The 19,686-nt window shown below is 37.8% G+C and overlaps 1 protein-coding gene across 1 annotated transcript in view; it reads left to right on the top strand.

Moving 5' to 3' along the window:
- The window catches only part of GPATCH1 (G-patch domain containing 1), a 198,769-nt gene that overhangs the window by 56,689 nt on the left and 122,394 nt on the right, over nucleotides 1–19,686 (top strand). Inside the window, exons 12-14 of the mRNA XM_053701540.1 lie at nucleotides 5,426–5,604; nucleotides 8,673–8,800; nucleotides 16,227–16,360. Coding sequence (XP_053557515.1) covers nucleotides 5,426–5,604; nucleotides 8,673–8,800; nucleotides 16,227–16,360 — 441 coding nt within the window. The remainder of the gene's footprint in view (nucleotides 1–5,425; nucleotides 5,605–8,672; nucleotides 8,801–16,226; nucleotides 16,361–19,686) is intronic.

Below are 19,686 nucleotides of genomic sequence, written 5' to 3'. Positions count from 1 at the left end.
GGAGTAGCTGCAGGATTCAATGAGAGAAATATATAGCAATGTGGAATGTACAGGCTTCAGAGTAAACAGATAGAAGTTTGACACTTAGATGCAAACTAAGGTTTGTTGCAGGTTCACAGTATATAATATTACATAAGGTTGTATGTCAGAGTTAAGCACAGCAGCACAAGTGATAAACAAGTTGCAAGTCTTAGGCATTAATTACTGTTTTGTGCATATATGTGCAAACCAAGGTTTGTTGCAGGTTCACAGTTCATAATATTATGTAGAGCTGTATATCAGTATAAGCAGAGTAACACAAATGAGACAAGTTGTAAGTCTTAGGCATTAATTACTGTTTGTGCATATATATGCAAACCAAGGTTTGTTGCAGGTTCACAGTTCATAATATTATGTAGAGCTGTATATCCGTATAATCAGAGTAGCACAAGTGATAGACAAGTTACAAGTCTCAGGCATTAATTACTGTTTTTGCATATATATGCAAACTAGGTTTGTTGCAGGTTATTTCAGCAATGACAACTAGAAGCAGAGAAATAGTTATAAAGTTCTGAGTAAGATGATGTTATTGTAATTAGAGAGTGATGATAAGCAAAAGCTTACTTGATTTATAATAAAGTTCAGAGTTTGTTAAGTAGCTGTGTCCAGGAAACAGAATGGGATTATTTCTGATACTTGCGGTTTGATGATATTTAGCATAGGTAATAGAAAATGCTGTATCTTGGAATAGTTGGTAAATTCATGCAGGAAACAGTCACAGATCTCAGTTGTTCAGGATCACAACTTCAAAGTTAATGCAAAGCACATTAGACCTTAGAAGGCTTAAAAAGAGGCTGAGGTAATCAGGTGCATGAATGATTAATCAGGCAGGCAAGCAAGCTGAATGTAAATACTGCCCAAATGCAGCAGTCAGAGAAGGAAGTCTTAAAGGGATAGTGACATTAGGCTGAGATATGTTACACTAGTAGGGGGCAGACTCTCTCTCTTCGCTCAGGCTTGGGCAAGAGATGTTCACGATTCCTGGGCCTTAGAAATTGTGTCCCAGGGATATCTTCTGGATCAAAGACTCTCCCCCAAGGGGGAGATTTCACATTTCTCAATTGTCTGCAAACCAGACAAAGAGAGAGGCGTTCTTACGCTGTGTAGAAGACCTACATACCATGGGAGTAATCCACCCAGTTCCAAAAGCGGAACAAGGGCTAGGGTTTTACTCAAACCTGTTTGTGGTTCCCAAAAAAGAGGGAACTTTCAGACCAATCTTGGATCTCAGAATTCTAAACAAATTCCTCAGAGTACCATCATTCAAGATGGAGACTATTCTGACTATTCTACCGTTGATCCAGGAGGGTCAATATATGACTACCGTGGACTTAAAGGATGCGTATCTACACATCCCTATTCACAGAGATCATCATCAATTCCTCAGATTCGCCTTTCTGGACTGGCATTACCAGTTCGTGGCCCTTCTCTTCGGGTTGGCCACGGCTCACAGAATTTTCACAAAGGTGCTAGGGTCCCTTTTGGCGGTTCTAAGACCGCGGGGCATAGCAGTGGCGCCTTATCTAGACGACATCTTGATTCAGGCGTCGACTTTCCAGCTAGCCATGTCTCACACGGACATCGTGTTGGCTTTTCTGAGATCTCACGGGTGGAAGGTGAACATAAAAAAGAGTTCTCTCTTCCCTCTCACAAGAGTTTCCTTCCTAGGGACTCTGATAGACTCGGTAGAAATTAAAATATTTCTGACGGAGGTCAGAAAATCAAAACTCTTAACCACTTGCCGAGCTCTTCATTCCATTCCTCAGCCATCAGTGGCTCAGTGTATGGAGGTAATCGGACTCATGGTGCGGAAATGGACATAGTTCCTTTTGCCCACCTACACCTCAGACCACTGCAACTATGCATGCTCAAACAGTGGAATGGGGATTATGCAGATTTATCTCCTCAACTGCATCTGGACCAGGAGATCAGAGATTCTCTTCTCTGGTGGTTGTCTCAGGACCACCTGTCTCAGGGAATGTGTTTCCGCAGGCCAGAGTGGCTCATAGTAACGACAGATGCCAGCCTGCTAGGCTGGGGTGCTGTCTGGAACTCCCTGAAAGCACAGGGCTTATGGTCTCGGGAGGAAACTCTACTCCCGATAAACATTCTAGAACTGAGAGCGATATTTAATACGCTTCAGGCGTGGCCTCAGCTAGCTGCGGCCAAATTCATCAGATTTCAGTCGGACAACATCACGACTGTAGCTTATATCAATCATCAAGGAAGAACACTGAGTTCTCTAGCGATGATGGAGGTAACCAAAATAATCCGATGGGCGGAGGATCACTCTTGCCATCTCTCAGCAATCCATATCCCAGGGGTAGAGAACTGGGAGGCGGATTTCCTAAGTCGTCAGACATTTCATCCGGGGGAGTGGGAGCTCCATCCGGAGGTATTTGCCCAGCTGACTCAGCTATGGGGCACACCAGAATTTGATCTGATGGCGTCCCGTCAGAATGCCAAACTTCCTCGTTACTGGTCCAGGTCCCGGGATCCCCAGGCGGTACTTATAGATGCTCTAGCAGTGCCCTGGTCCTTCAATCTGGCTTATGTATTTCCACCGTTTCCTCTCCTCCCACGTCTGGTTGCCAGAATCAAGCAGGAGAGAGCTTTGATGATTCTGATAGCACCTGCGTGGCCACGCAGGACTTGGTATGCAGACCTAGTGGACATGTCATCGGTTCCACCGTGGACTCTGCCAATGAGGCAGGACCTTCTAATCCAAGGTCCATTCACGCATCCAAATCTAATTTCTCTGCGTCTGACTTCTTGGAGATTGAACGCCTGATTCTATTAAAGCATGGTTTCTCTGAGTTGGTCATTGATACCCTGATTCAAGCTAGAAAGCCTGTCACCAGGAAGATCTATCATAAGATTTGGCGCAAATATTTTTATTGGTGTGAATCCAAGGGTTACTCATGGAGTAAGATTAGGATTCCTAGAATATTGTCCTATCTCCAAGAAGGATTGGAGAAGGGATTATCAGCTAGTTCCTTAAAAGGACAAATATCTGCTTTGTCTATTCTTTTACACAAACGTCTGGCAGATGTCCCAGACGTTCAATCGTTTCGTCAGGCCTTGGTCAGGATAAAGCCTGTATTTAAACCTGTTACTCCGCCATGGAGCCTAAACTTAGTTCTTAAAGTTCTTCAAGGGGTTCCGTTTGAACCTATGCATTCCATAGATATTAAGCTTCTATCTTGGAAAGTTTTGTTTTTTAGTCGCTATCTCTTCGGCTCGAAGAGTTTCTGAGTTAGCTGCTTTACAGTGTGACTCACCTTACCTTGTTTTCCATGCAGATAAGGTGGTTTTGCGTACCAAACCTGGGTTTCTTCCTAAGGTTGTTTCTAATAGGAATATCAATCAGGAGATTGTTGTTCCTTCACTGTGTCCTAATCCTTCATCAAAGAAGGAACGTCTGTTGCACAATCTTGATGTGGTTCGTGCTTTAAAGTTCTACTTACAAGCAACTAAAGATTTCCGTCAAACATCTTCATTGTTTGTTGTTTATTCTGGTAAACGGAGAGGTCAAAAGGCTACAGCTACCTCTCTTTCCTTTTGGCTGAAAAGCATCATCCGTTTGACTTATGAGACTGCTGGCCAGCAGCCTCCTGAAAGAATTACTGCTCATTCTACTAGAGCAGTGGCTTCCACATGGGCTTTTAAAAATGAGGCTTCTGTTGAACAGATTTGTAAGGCGGCGACTTGGTCTTCGCTTCATACTTTTTCCAAATTTTACAAATTCGATACTTTTGCTTCTTTGGAGGCTATTTTTGGGAGAAAGGTTCTACAAGCAGTGGTGCCTTCCGTTTAAGGAACTTGTCTTGTCCCTCCCTTCATCCGTGTCCTAAAGCTTTGGTATTGGTATCCCACAAGTATGGATGAATCCGTGGACTCGATATATCTTACAAGAGAAAACATAATTTATGCTTACCTGATAAATTTTTTTCTCTTGTGATGTATCAAGTCCACGGCCCGCCCTGTTTATTTAAGACAGGCAGTATATTTTTATTTAAAAACTTCAGTCACCACTGCACCCTATAGTTTCTCCTTTTTCTTCCTAGCCTTCGGTCGAATGAGTGGGGGGTGGAGCTAAGGGAGGAGCTATATAGACAGCTCTGCTGTGGGTGCTCTCTTTGCCACTTCCTGTAAGGAAGGAGAATATCCCACAAGTATGGATGAATCCGTGGACTCGATACATCACAAGAGAAATAAATTTATCAGGTAAGCATAAATTATGTTTTCTTCTTACTTAATAAATTAATTTCTTTCTTGGTAGTGATGGTCCACAAACCCACCCATGTTTTTTGTGGGTTTTTTTTGGTGGCAGCAGTCCTTGGTTGCATCTCTGTACTCTATATTCTTTCTTACTTTTTTCTTTCTTCGGCTATAAGCAATACTGGGAAAGGAAGAGGAAGTATACTTAAATTCTGGTGTAGGGTGTCTTTGCCTCATTCTGGTGGCAAGATAATGTAATTCCCAATTGTAAGAATCGTGGACTCTCACTACCAAGAAAGAAATTATTTTTATCAGGTAAGAAGAAATTATGTTTTCATAATTCATGTAGAGCATGCAATTTTCAACATTTTACAATTTACTTCCATTTTCAAAATGTGTCCATTTTTTATATGCACACTTTCTATAGCACCAGTTCCTACTGAGTATATGCAACAGTTCACAGTATATACACATTTTGTGATGAGCTGATGGCTGTCGCATGATACAGGAGGCATGTAAAATGGAAGTAACTTTTAAAGTGCTATTACATTGTCTTTTTTTATAATGCATTTGTTGATTATGCAATTATGTATTTTAAGTCTTTTATAACTTACCAGGATGCTTTCCCTATCCTTCTGCCCTGTGATGGGTGTCCACAAAGAATAAGTGGAACCAGCAAAGGGAGCCATCTTTATAATGCTCCTATTATTTCTATTCTCCCTAGAGGAGGAGAGGGTCTCACCTGGGAATTCAGATTCAAATGCCAGGTGGACTTGTCTCTTATGTTGGTCTAACTGCCATATAGAAGCTTCATCCTCTATTTATATGGGTAATTATAGGAAAGTTATTACAGTCTGCCTTTTTTGTAAAGCATAAAGTAGATTTTCTGTCTGGCTGTTAAGCAGAGGTGCTGCAGGATGAGAGATCTGGTCTGGGCTACATATCTGACAGAGGTCTAACTGGTGTGGGCTGTTCCTCCTTTAAATGCCCGGGCCTATTTGTGGTCCCAGTCCAGTTCTGCCCCCAGAAAAGGAGAGGATTTATTAACTAAGAAATTTGCCAATATATACTAATTTATGAATTTTGGATCTTTTAATTAAATCTCTATATTTCGTTGTTCCTGGTTATTATTATTATTGTAATTTTTGTCATTATTATTTTATAGATGCTTTAGAAAGCTCTATTGATGTCAAGATGACAGAATGGGAGCGTGGAAGAGAGCAAGAAGAGTTCATGAAATCAGCCATGCTGTACAAAAGCTCCAACAGTATGCTTTCTTCTCGTTTTACTCGTGCCAAATATGAAGATGATTTAGATAAAGTGGATGTACCAAGGGATGAGGAGGTATATTCTCTCTTTATGCAATATACTGGAAGTTTTTAATCGATGTAATGTCAGTATATGTACTTAAACACCCTCTTTTTGTTTAAATATGTTGGTTATTACTCAGTAGCCTGCACTATAGGATGGCACCCACCCAGTGTGCAGCCTCTCTTTGCCTGTAATGTGCCTTTCACAGAAAATAATTTTCCTGCAGTATATCAGTCTGATCCCAGGCATGGGGAAAGTTCAGCCGCAAAATACTCGGCAACTGACTACTGAGCAGTATTCCGAAAAAGTATTTTTACAGCTAATCGAGATGTATAGATTTCAGTAATCCAAATTGCAAGCCATTTCCTGAACATGTGAAACAACCAACCTTTAGGGTAGGGCTGGGCGATATGGGCAAAAAAAAAAATCGCGATTTTCTTATAAATGACTTTAACGCCTTCATTTTGCATTCTAAAGTTTATTTAACACTACAGAATCTTAATGTACATGTTTCTCAATGTCCAATACACTCTTGGAGCATAAAAATACAAACCAAATAGTTAAAATAAAATTTGCTGCCTGTGATTAAATAGTAGCCACTAGCCAGTTATTAGGTCTTATGACACACAACATTGTCATGTTTTCTTGGACAGTCATTCTAACTGTGGACAGTGGTATGGTTAACAAATGAAGCAGTATAAGCCACATACACACACAATTTTTATATATATATATATATATATATATATATATATATATATATATATATATATATATATATATATATATATATATATATATATATATATATATATCAATACACACACACATATCTAATATACAATCACATACACAGTTGCACACACACACACACACACACATATATATATATATATATATATATATATATATATATATATATATATATATAATACAGGTAAAGTCCGGCACCAGTTTCTCCGTTAGTTGCTGGGTGCAAGCTGCCTCTGTCCCACCCAGAGGGGTAAATATAAAAGCATAGAATAAGCTGCAGCACTCCAAATTTCTTTTTGTGTTATTTTATTGCAAGCAGTAAGACATAGGCGACGTTTCGGGGTTTCGCCCTTTCTCAAGCCAAGTGATTAAACACCTTAACTATGTGTTTAATCACTTGGCTTGAGAAAGGGCGAAACCCCGAAACGTCGCCTATGTCTTACTGCTTGCAATAAAATAACACAAAAAGAAATTTGGAGTGCTGCAGCTTATTCTATGCTTTTTTATATATATATATATATATATATATATATATATATATATATATATATATATATATATATATATATATATATATATATATATATATATATATATTTACACACATATACACATATACACACACACACATATATATATATATATATATATATATATATATATATTATATTTTTTTTTCTTCTTTTTTAAACATTTTAATTTGACTGAAAATGAGCCCTGCTCCTGTCCAGGAATCCATTACAGGCATATAGCAGTAGGGGTGGGGGGCTGCTCCTTTCAGAAATGCTGTGCCTTGCTGATATAAAATACATTGTAGATGCAGTTAAGTTAACCCAGCAGCAGAGGGGACTGCAGTTTTAGCCTTTTTGGCAGCCGTGGGGATAACTGCATTTGCTATGTATAGGAGCCGTTTCTCAGAGAGCAGGAGATTGTGTGGGAGGTTCCATAATGATTACATACCCTAAGTTTCAGACTGCAGACGTCCCTAGGGGGAAATATAAGTAAGTGGCTTTCTCTCCTCTTCATTTCTGCATGGGCTCTGCTTTTAGACTTCTAGATTGATCGGCTGCTACTGAGAACAGAAAGTGAAAGTAAAACAGCCATTTTACAAATGTGTGCTAAAAGCAACCACTAGATGGAGCTGGTTTGCAAGAAATCACAAACAAATCAATGCCTTACAGCCACTTCTGAGGATTTTTTTATTTAGGAAAAAATCGTGACTCTCGCGTTTTTAAAATCGTGGCGATTAATTGCGGTTTTAAATCGCATATGCGATTAATTGTGCAGCCCTACTTTAGGGCTAGATTTATCAATTTGCAGACAGACAGGGTTTACATGTTGTAAAGCTGTCCACATTTCATTGCAAATTGTGAGGGCACATTTGTTCCCCATATTTAACATTGCACGAGCGATTGTGGTTATATGGTCTAACAAATTAGAGCATGTCATTTAAGTATTTAAACACCAGACCTTCTAGAGTCCGCAATTACTTGTATTACACAAATTATATAATCACTGAAACAATACACACTACCACCAGCTCTCTGAACTTGAATGCTGCTGCACAGGCCCTCACAGCATATGTGCATATGTCGCGGAAAAACAGTAATAGCGTTTACTAGAAACATTTTTCCTAATGGAAGTATATTGCAAAAATTATTCTATTTAACATTGAAATGCATCCATGCACATTTCATTTTTAAACTTTCTATTCCTTTATGCACAGAGGCCTTGGTCTTTAAAGGGTTTTACAAAAACTAAACTTGAATATATGTATAGAAATGTTGAGTTTCTGTATCACACGATTTGTAATTTGAGACTTTTAATTACCTTAAAGCGACCGTCTATTCCAGATTATTATTTTTTAAATCGATAATCCCTTTATTACCTATTCCTCAGTTTTGCATAACCAACACAGTTATATTAATATCCTGTTACCTCTGTGATTACCTTGTATCTAAGCCTCTGCAGACTGCCCCCTTATCTCAGTTCTTTTGACAGACTTGCATTTTAGTCAATCGGTGCTAACTCCGAGGTAACGCCACATGTGTGAGCACAATGTTATCTATATAGGACACATGAACTAATGTCTTCTAAATGTAAAAAAAAACCTGTCAAAATCTTCTAAGATAAGAGGCGGCCTTAAAGGGCTTAGAAATTAGCATATGAGCCTACCTGGGTTTAGCTTTCAACAAAGAATACCAAGATAACAAAGCAAATTTGATGATAAAAGTAAATTGGAAAGTTGTTTAAAATTGCATGCCCTATCTGAATCATAAAAGTTTAATTTTGACTTGACTGTCCCTTTTTAATGTTGCATTGGGAATTAAATATACTCTTTCTGACAGGGGGATGTGAATGACAAAGCAGCAGCTGTAAAGATGAAAATGTTTGGAAAACTTACTAGAGACACGTTTGAATGGCACCCAGACAATCTTTTGTGTAAAAGGTTTAACATCCCAGATCCTTACCCAGAGTAAGTTTTATAATATGATAATCACTTTGTCTGCTAGTGTCATAAATGGTGTTATTGACAGTATTTATGCATTAAAAGTACTGACTAATTTTAATGAAAATATTTTATAATATATGAAAACAGTATTTTGTTGGTTTTTAAGGTTGTATCATATGTTTTGTAAATGTCATCTGCTTCAGAAAGCTGTATATAAAATTATAATATTTATTAATTATTTGCCCAGAATAATAATATTTATTAATTAATTGTTTAAAAAGTTAATAGCATCACCAGTTCATACTGAATTCATAAAGATAAAGAAAAAACAAAACAATCTTCTCAGATTAGTAGATTAGCAGATTACATAGACAAACTCACTTAGACATATACAAAAAAAGCTCCCCTGAAAAATCATTAATTCACTTGGGGGGGTTCTCTGTGTTTATGTAGTAGTCGTGAGAATTCACACTTGCAGACATTCCTATGTGAAATATATATCTGTGTTGAGGAGGAGGTGCAGAACAAGGTGTTCCCTGGGCGTGTTTAGAATTATGCGCAAGTCAGAGGGAAATTCAGAAAACCTTGTTGTCAGTTCTGTGTGAGGAAAATTAATGATTTAGTATCACTATTACATAATACTACATGAGGTTCTGATATATCTTAATGCTTTGAATCCCTTTCTGAAAAAGTTTCATAGGGACATGGAAATGCAGTATGAAAATACAGTAATGCAGTAGATGATTTTTCTTATTGTATTATTGCCTGTTGTAGTATATACTGCAGAGGTGTTAAACTTATTGGCAATATACTGCCAATTCTGAGTTGAACACAGGCTGGTTATCCAATCACAAGCAGCATATGCTTTCAGCTGCTGCTCACCCGCTGTGTTCAGCTCCAGATTAGCAGTGCTTTGGTGCTCCAGAGTTGCGTATTTTCAGTGCGTCAGTCTTGGCGCCAAAATTTGTTATATTAAACCTCTCCCTCTAATGCTCGCTGCTCTTATTTTATTATAGGGCGCTATGATGCTTGCTTTTGATTTTACTTTTTGTATAAGAATTTTTTATCATAAGCATTTTTCCCATTCCTGAAACTTCTATAATGAGGACATTGGATATTTTGTTTAAATGTTTTTTCTTTTTTGTTACATTTTGCAAATGTCTCAAACTGATCCTGCCTCTGATGTTACTATAGGAACTAAGCTGCCTGAACACAATTCTACCAAAGCTAAGTGTGTTTGTTGTAAACAAGCTGATCTTATTTCTTCAGCTCAATTATGTGGCATTTGTTATGACAAATTATTACATGCTGATAATGTTTCTATGAGTACAAATACATCTACTGTTATTCCTTCTCAGTCTAATGTACCTGATATTCCTGCATGTATGAAAGTTTATTGCTGCAGCCATAGAGAAGGCTATGACTGCTATTCCGCCTTCAAATAAACGTAAAAAGTCTTTCCAAACGTGTCATAGATCTAATACATTTTGTACTGACAGACAGCATACTAAAATATCCTCTACTGATGAGGGTTCCTCTGACTCAGAGGATGCTGCATCAGAGCCAGAGATTGACAAATCTTCTTTTTTATTTAAAATTGACCATAATTGCTCTCTATTAAAAGGAGGATTGTTTACTTTGGGTATTGAGGAGTCTAGTCCTCCTGATAGCAAAGCTGCTAATCGTTTAAATTCTGTATTTAAGACTTCTGAGGTTACTCCTGAAGTTTTTCCTATTCCAGATGCTATCTCCAATATGATTGCTAAAGAATGGTCTAAACTTGGTACCTCTTTTAATCCTTCTTTTAGGTTTAAGAAGTTATATCCTTTACCTGTGGCTAGTCTAGAGTTTTAGGAAAAGGTCCCTAAGGTTGATGGGGCTATTTCCACTCTTAACAAACGTACTACTATTCCTATGGAAGATAGTACTTCTTTTAAGGATCCTTTAGATATTAAGCTTGAATCTTTCCTTTGAAGAGCATATTTACATACTGGCTATATTCTTAGACCAGCTATTTCTATGGCTGATGTTGCTGCTGCTTCATCTTTTTAGTTGGACAGTTTAGCGCAGCAGTTATCAGATCCTGAACTATCTAGAATTGTTCTTTTACTTCAACATGCAAATCATTTAATTTGTGATGCTATATTTGATGTCATTAAAATTAACGTAAAATCTATGTCTTTAGCTATTCTTACTAGAAGAGCTTTATGGCTTAAATCTTGGAATGCGGACATGGTGTCTAAATCTAGATTATTATATCTATCTTTTCAGGGTAATAATTTGTTTGGTTCTCAATTGGATTCTATTATCTCCACTGTCACTGGGGGTAAGGGAATTTTTCTACCCCAAGACAAGAAACCTAAGGGTAAATTTCAAGCTCCTAATCATTTTCGTTCCTTTCGTCAGATTAGAGAACAGAAAACCTCTCCTTACCCTAAGGCCTCTGGCTCTAATTGGAAACCATCTCTTAATTGAAATAAATCCAAGCCTTATAAGAAACCAAATCCAGCCCCTAAGACTGCATGAAGGTGCGGCCCTCAAACCAGTTCTTCTGATGGGGGCAGATTAAAGTTATTTCAAGACATTTGGACAGATTTTGTCCAAAACCAGTGGATTCAGAATATTGTTTCTCAAGGGTATCGACTATGTTTCAGAATAAGACCTCCCATGGGACGATTCTTTCTTACTCATGTTCCAACAAACCCTGTGAAGCCTCAGGCTTTTCTGAAGTGTATTTCAGACCTAGAGCTTTCAGGGGTGATTGTACCAGTTCCTCAGCAGGAACAGGGATTGGGTTTCTATTGAAATGTATTCATTGTCTCAAAGAAGGAAGATTCTTTCAGACCAATCCTGGATCTGAAAACTTTAAATTGTTCTGTAAGAGTCCCAACTTTCAAGATGGTGACTATAAGGACTATTCTGCCTTTTGTTCAGCAAGGTAATTTCATGTCCACAATAGATTTACAGGACGCTTATCTTCACATACCGATTCATCCAGACCACTATCGTTTTCTGAGATTCTCTTTTCTAGACGAGCATTACCAATTTGCCGCTCTTCCATTCGACCTAGCAACAGCACTAAGCATTTTATCGAAGGTTCTCGGTGCCCTTCTATCTGTAATCGGATACTTTTCCAGATAGATTCAGTGTCCATGACTCTTTCTTTAACAAACAAGAGACATATGAAATTGGTCTTAGCTTGTCTAAACCTTCAGTCTCTATCATTCCCTTCAGTGGTTATGTGCATGGAAGTTTTAGTTCTCATGATTGCAGCATCGGACGCAATCCCCTTTGCTCGTTTTCGTATGAGACCTCTACAGCTTTGCATGTTGCACCAGTGGTGCATGGATTATACTCAGATATCACAGTTAATATACTTAAATCCCAACACTCAACACTCTCTGACTTGGTGGTTAAACCATCACCTTATTGTTCAGGGGGCCTCCTTTGTTTGTCCTACAAGTCTTACAGGTTGGGGAACTGTCTGGGGGTCTCTGTCAGCACAAGGGGTTTGGAATCCTCAAGAGGAGAGGTTATCAATCAATATTTTAGAACTCTGTGCTATTTTCAGAGCTCTTCAGGCTTGAATTTCATTGAAGAGAGAACTTTATATTAGTTTTCAAACAGACAATATCACAACAGTGTCATATGTCAATCAAGGAGGGACTCAGTCTTTTAGCAATGAAAGAAGTTTCTCTGACTTTCTTGGGCAGAATCCAACTCTTGTTAAATCTCTGCGATTCATATCCCAGGTGTAGACAATTGGGAAGCGTATTATCTCAGCCGTCATTCTCTACATCCGGGGGAGTGATCTCTCCATCCAGATGTGTTTTTTCAACTTGGAAAGGTATCTGAGAAGTTTCTTGTTCAGTCAAGATGCCCCCAGATCTATTTCTGGAAGACCCCACATCTGTACAAGTCCAGGGATCCTCGGGCAGAAATGATGGATGCTCTAGCAGTTCCCTGGTTTTACCAACCTGCTTACATTTTTCCACCTTTTCTGATAGCACTAGCATGGCTTCACAGGTTTTGGTATGCGGACCTTGTCCGAATGTCCATTTGCCAGCCTTGGTCACTTCCTATAAGACAAGACCTTCTGTCTCAAGGCCCAGTTTTCCATCAGGATCTCAAATCTCTAAATTTGAAGGCATGGAAATTGAACGCTTAGTTCTTAGTCATAGAGGTTTCTCTGACTCAGTAATTAACACTATGATACAGGCTCATAAGTCTGTTTCAAGGAAGATTTATCATAGGGTTTGGAAAGCCTATATTTCATGGTGTTACACTCATGATTATTCTTGTCATTCTTTTAGAATTCGTAGGATTCTACAGTTTCTTCAGGATGGTTTGGATAAAGGTTTGTCTGCAAATACTTTGAAATTACAAATCTCTGCTCTTTCTGTCTTATTTCATAGAAATATTTCTTAGCTTCCTGATATTCACTGTTTTGTTCAGGCTTTGATTCGTATCAAACCTGTTATTAAATCAATTTCTCCTCCTTGGAGTCTCAATTTGGTTTTAAAGATTTTGCAGGCTCTTCCTTTTGAGCCTATGCATTATTTGGATATTAAACTACTTTCTTGGAAAGTGTTATTTCTTTTGGCTATCTCTTCTGCTAGAAGAGTTTCTGAATTGTCTGCTCTCTCTGGTGAGTCTCCTTATCTGATTTTTCATCCAGATAAAGTTGTTTTGCGGACTTTGTTTAAATTTTTATCTAAAGTTGTGAATTCTAACATCAATAGGGAAATTATTGTTCCTTCCTTGTGTCCTAATCCTAAGAATACTCTTGAAAGGTCTTTACATTCTTTGGATGTGGTAAGAGCTTTGAAATATTACTAGGCTACTAAAGATTTCAGAAAGACCTCTAGTCTAATTGTTATTTTTTCTGGTTCCAGAAAAGGTCAGAAAGCCTCTGCAATTTCCTTGGCATCTTGTTTGAAGCTTTTGATTCACAAAGCTTATTTGGAGGCGGGGCAGTCTCGGCCTCAGCGAATTACAGCTCATTCTACTAGATCAGTCGCCACATCTCGAGCTTTCAAGAATGAAGCTTCAGTTGATCAAATTTGCAAAGCAGCAACTTGGTCTTCTTTGTATACATTTACTAAATTTTACCATTTTGATGTGTTTGCTTCTTCGAAAGCAACCTTTGGTAGAAAGGTTCTTCTCGCATCCGTCTCAGTTTGATTCTAGTTCCTATGATTTGAGTTTTATTTTTTTTAAAGAAAACTTAAAGGGACACTGTACCCAAATTTTTTCTTTTGTAATTCAGAAAGAGCATGCAATTTTAAGCAACTTTCTAATTTACTCCTATTATCAATTTTTCTTCGTTCTCTTGCTATCATTATTTGAAAAAGAAGCCACCTGAGTTTTTTTTTGTTTCAGTACTCTGGACAGCACTTTTTTATTAGTGGATGAATTTATCCACCAATCAGCAAGGACAACCCAGGTTGTTCACCAAAAATGGGCCGGCATCTAAACTTACATTCTTGCATTTCAAATAAAGATACCAAGAGAATGAAGAAAATTTGATAATAGGAGTAAATTAGAAAGTTGCTTAAAATTTCATGCTCAATCTAAATCACGAAAAAGAAAATTTTTGGGTACAGTGTCCCTTTAAAGGGACAATAAACCTAGAAAATAATGTTCTATAATTCTGCACATAGTGCAGAATTATATAACATTATCTTAGCCAAACTGTATTCAACATAATATTGACGGTGAAATTTGATTATAAAAAAGAGGGTTTTTCAGACCGCTTGCTCTACTGAGCGGGTCTGGTTTTCCCCCTGAGCACATCTGGGCAGCTGTCTAGTCACAGCCGGCCCGATCGCGCCGTTACACTCAATGCAGCTCGCTCCTGCTCTGTTTGATAGCGGGAGTGAGCTGCATTGAGTGTAATTTTTCATTTGAGTGTAATGTCGAGATCGGGCCGGGCTGTGACTAGACAGCTGCCCTAATGCGCTCAGGGGGAAAACCAGACCCGCTCAGTAGAGCAAGAGCGGCGGTCTGAAAAACCGTCTTTTTTAATCAAATTTCACCGGCAATATTATGTTGAATAAAGTTTGGCTAAGATAATGTTATATAATTCTGCACTATGTGCAGAATTATAGAACATTATTTTCTAGGTTTACTGCCCTTTTAATTATTTTTTGGATTTAATTTCTTATCAGAAATAGCCGTTTTTATTTTATGCCTACCTCTCTAGTGACTCGTGGACTTCCACATCTTGGGTATTATATCCCATATGTCACTTGGGTATTATATCCCATAAATTAGAAAGTTGCTTAAAATTTCATGCTCAATCTAAATCACGAAAAAGAAAATTTTTGGGTACAGTGTCCCTTTAAAGGGACAATAAACCTAGAAAATAATGTTCTATAATTCTGCACATAGTGCAGAATTATATAACATTATCTTAGCCAAACTGTATTCAACATAATATTGACGGTGAAATTTGATTATAAAAAAGAGGGTTTTTCAGACCGCTTGCTCTACTGAGCGGGTCTGGTTTTCCCCCTGAGCACATCTGGGCAGCTGTCTAGTCACAGCCGGCCCGATCGCGCCGTTACACTCAATGCAGCTCGCTCCTGCTCTGTTTGATAGCGGGAGTGAGCTGCATTGAGTGTAATTTTTCATTTGAGTGTAATGGCGAGATCGGGCCGGGCTGTGACTAGACAGCTGCCCTAATGCGCTCAGGGGGAAAACCAGACCCGCTCAATAGAGCAAGAGCGGCGGTCTGAAAAACAGTCTTTTTTAATCAAATTTCACCGGCAATATTATGTTGAATAAAGTTTGGCTAAGATAATGTTATATAATTCTGCACTATGTGCAGAATTATAGAACATTATTTTCTAGGTTTACTGCCCTTTTAATTATTTTTTGGATTTAATTTCTTATCAGAAATAGCCGTTTTTATTTTATGCCTACCTCTCTAGTGACTCGTGGACTACCACATCTTGGGTATTATATCCCATATGTCACTAGCTCATGGACTCTTGCCACCTATATGAAAGAAAACACAATTTATGTAAGAACTTACCTGATAAATTAATTTCTTTCATGGTGGCAAGAGTCCATGAGACCCCATGGGTTATGATTTTTTTATATATGAAGCACTTTTATTTATCCTGTTCCTCTCTTTTTTTTATGCTTTTACTCCTTTTACACCTCACAAACTTGACTATACGTTAAACTGAGGTATGAGTGAGGTGGGAGGTGTATTTATAGGCATTTGAGGTTTGGGAAACTTTGCCCCCTTCTGGTAGGAATGTATATCCCTTACGTCACTAGCTCATGGACTCTTACCACCATGAAAGAAATTAATTTATCAGGTAAGTAATTAGATAAATTATGTTTTTTTTTTCATTTTTTTGTTGACTGCATTGCATTTTTGTAGGAACAAATATGTTTTTGTGGTGACTTTAATTTTTAATCTTTTCCTATATCTCAGGTCAACTCTTGTTGGATTACCAAAAGTCAAAAGGGATAAGTTTTCAGTATTTAATTTCTTAACTGTTCCGGAAACGCCAAAGTCATCTGCAGCTTCAACATGCAAGGAGACATTGGTTCCTCCTACAGAAAACAGTAAGTTTCCACCAGAATCCTACTTTATACTGATCTTTCTTAGAACTTCTATATAGATAGCACATTGTAAATCTAAGGCAGAACTCCTCTAGTGAGTATATTTATTTGTATCAGCCAGGGCCACCATTATGTCTAGAATTCAAGACCTTGGTGCTTAACTAATTGCTGTAATAACTTGTCTTCTGCTTTTGAGCTACAACTGTTTGGCAAATCTAATTTCAGTCTGGATTGCGCTTGATAAGAAGTGTGTACATGTGTTGGGCATATTCTGTAAACATTTTTCTTTGAAGTAATGTTTAACTCTTGCTTAGGAGAGCTGGAAAATAATGTTTTTAGTTAATAATTAACCCTGTATGGTAATTGTACCCATTTCTGAAGTGCTGTTCTCATTTGGTTTTTCACTTTTGTGGGGTTAGCTCCTCAGGGTCCTTTTGACAATTTATGTAATTTCTTAATGCCAAACCATTACTTTATCATTCAAGGATTTAGCCTGAGAGCCACTGAGAAGGAATTGCTCAGTACCTTGCTAAGTTGAATTGTTAGTAGCATTTTTACAATATGCTTACATGAAAAGTTATCACAGGTTTCTTTCCTTGTGCATGCAGCCCACTGGATATGTATGTGCATTCATAACTTGCGCATGCCCCAAATGCCAGTGACAAACGCATAGTCTGAGTTCCCCAGCTGGATGCGCCAGATAATGGGAAAACTCTACCAAGGAGAAATTGTGGCTGTAATTGTTAATTTGTATGCAAATTAAGGAGTAGATAAAAAAAATAATTTCAGTTCCCTTCAGCTTCCCCCCCCCCCCCCACTGTCTTTTATCTATCACATTACATATTAATGTAGAGGTTATCATTAACACTGTTACTTTAAAAAACAACACAAAAACAGAAACACCAGTCTACAATTGGTATTCTGAGAGCAGCTCTTTATGGTCCTTCATCTTCTTAAAGGGACATTAAACACTAAATACATTGCATGCACCTCTTCTATTTATGAAAGCCTCCATTTTTGAACCCAGGTTTCACTGCAGCTATTTAATGGCGATTTTAAACACACATGCAAACATGCCAGCATTGGAATGCAGTTAAAGCCAGATTTCATCATGAAGAAACCCATGACTAGATGGAGGAGGGGAATAACCTCAATATTAAGCTTATAAAATGTATTTGGTTTTTAATGTCCCTTTAAATTACTTGTAAGAAAGAAAATGGTTATAGTGTCCGCTGTAAAAGTCTTTAAAAAAAATAAATTCTGATCTATATATTCCATTACCTTGTTAGGGGACATTTTTTGGGGCCAGTTTTATAGGTACATACATTTAAATGTGGTATATCTTACAGATAATACAAATCTGTCTGTGATATATGAAAGGTTATCCCATCAAAAAGACACAGATTTTGAGTATGTGAAAGCTGGGTTTATTAGATAATTGCTTTAAAAAAGGCAAAAAACCTGCAGATATGTTCTGTACCTTCCACAACTTTGTGATGGAAATTATGCTTTCTTTCATGTAATTAGCAAGAGTCCATGAGCTAGTGACGTATGGGATATACATTCCTACCAGGAGGGTCAAAGTTTCCCAAACCTCAAAATGCCTATAAATACACCCCTCACCACACCCACAAATCAGTTTTACAAACTTTGCCTCCTGTGGAGGTGGTGAAGTAAGTTTGTGCTAGATTCTACGTTGATATGCGCTCTGCAACAGGTTGGAGCCCGGTTTTCCTCTCAGCGTGCAGTGAATGTCAGAGGGATGTGAAGAGAGTATTGCCTATTTGAATCCAATGATCTCCTTCTACGGGGTCTATTTCATAGGTTCTCTGTTATCGGTCGTAGAGATTCATCTCTTACCTCCCTTTTCAGATCGACGATATACTCTTATATATACCATTACCTCTACTGATTCTCGTTTCAGTACTGGTTTGGCTTTCTACTACATGTAGATGAGTGTCCTGGGGTAAGTAAGTCTTATTTTTGTGACACTCTAAGCTATGGTTGGGCACTTTTATATAAAGTTCTAAATATTTGTGTTTAAACATTTATTTGCCTTGATTCAGGATGTTCAATATTCCTTATTTCAGACAGTCAGTTTCATTATTTGGGATAATGCATTTGAATAATCATTTTTTTTTCTTCTTACCTTAAAATTTGACTTTTTCCCTGTGGGCTGTTAGGCTCGCGGGGGCTGAAAATGCTTCATTTTATTGTGTCATTCTTGGCGCAGACTTTTTTGGCGCAAAAAAATTTCTTTGTTATTTCCGGCGTCATACTTGTCACCGGAAGTTGCGTCATTTTTTGACGTTTTTGCGCCAAAAATGTTGGCGTTACCGGATGTGGCGTCATTTTTGGCGCTAAAAGCATTTAGGCGCCAAATAATGTGGGCGTCTTTTTTGGCGCTAAAAAATATGGGCGTCATTATTGTCTCCACATTATTTAAGTCTCATTGTTTATTTGCTTCTGGTTGCTAGATACTTGTTCACTGGCATTTTTTCCCATTCCTGAAACTGTCATTTAAGGAATTTGATCAATTTTGCTTTATATGTTGTTTTTTCTATTACATATTGCAAGATGTCTCAGATTGACCCTGAATCAGAAGATACTTCTGGAAAATCGCTGCCTGATGCTGGACCTACCAAAGTTAAGTGTATTTGCTGTAAACTTGTGGTATCTGTTCCTCCAGCTGTTGTTTGTAATGAATGTCATGACAAACTTGTTAATGCAGATAATATTTCCTTTAGTAATGTTACATTACCTGTTGCTGTTCCATCAACATCTAATACTCAGAGTGTTCCTGTTAACATAAGAGATTTTGTTTCTAAATCTATTAAGAAGGCTATGTCTGTTATTCCTCCTTCTAGTAAACGTAAAAGGTCTTTTAAAACTTCTCATTTTTCAGATGAATTTTTAAATGAACATCATCATTCTGATAATGTTTCCTCTGGTTCAGAGGATTCTGTTTCAGTGGTTGATGCTGATAAATCTTCATATTTATTCAAAATGGAATTTATTCGTTCTTTACTTAAAGAAGTTTTAATTGCATTAGAAATAGAGGATTCTGGTCCTCTTGATACTAAATCTAAACGTTTAAATAAGGTTTTTAAATCTCCTGTAGTTATTCCAGAAGTCTTTCCTGTCCCTGACGCTATTTCTGAAGTAATTTCCAGGGAATGGAATAATTTGGGTAATTCATTTACTCCTTCTAAACGTTTTAAGCAATTATATCCTGTGCCATCTGACAGATTAGAGTTTTGGGACAAAATCCCTAAAGTTGATGGGGCTATCTCTACTCTTGCTAAACGTACTACTATTCCTACGGCAGA

This window comes from Bombina bombina, chromosome 1, assembly GCF_027579735.1.
Source record: "Bombina bombina isolate aBomBom1 chromosome 1, aBomBom1.pri, whole genome shotgun sequence".
NCBI lineage: Eukaryota > Metazoa > Chordata > Amphibia > Anura > Bombinatoridae > Bombina > Bombina bombina.
This window is presented reverse-complemented; position numbering and strand designations above follow the sequence as displayed.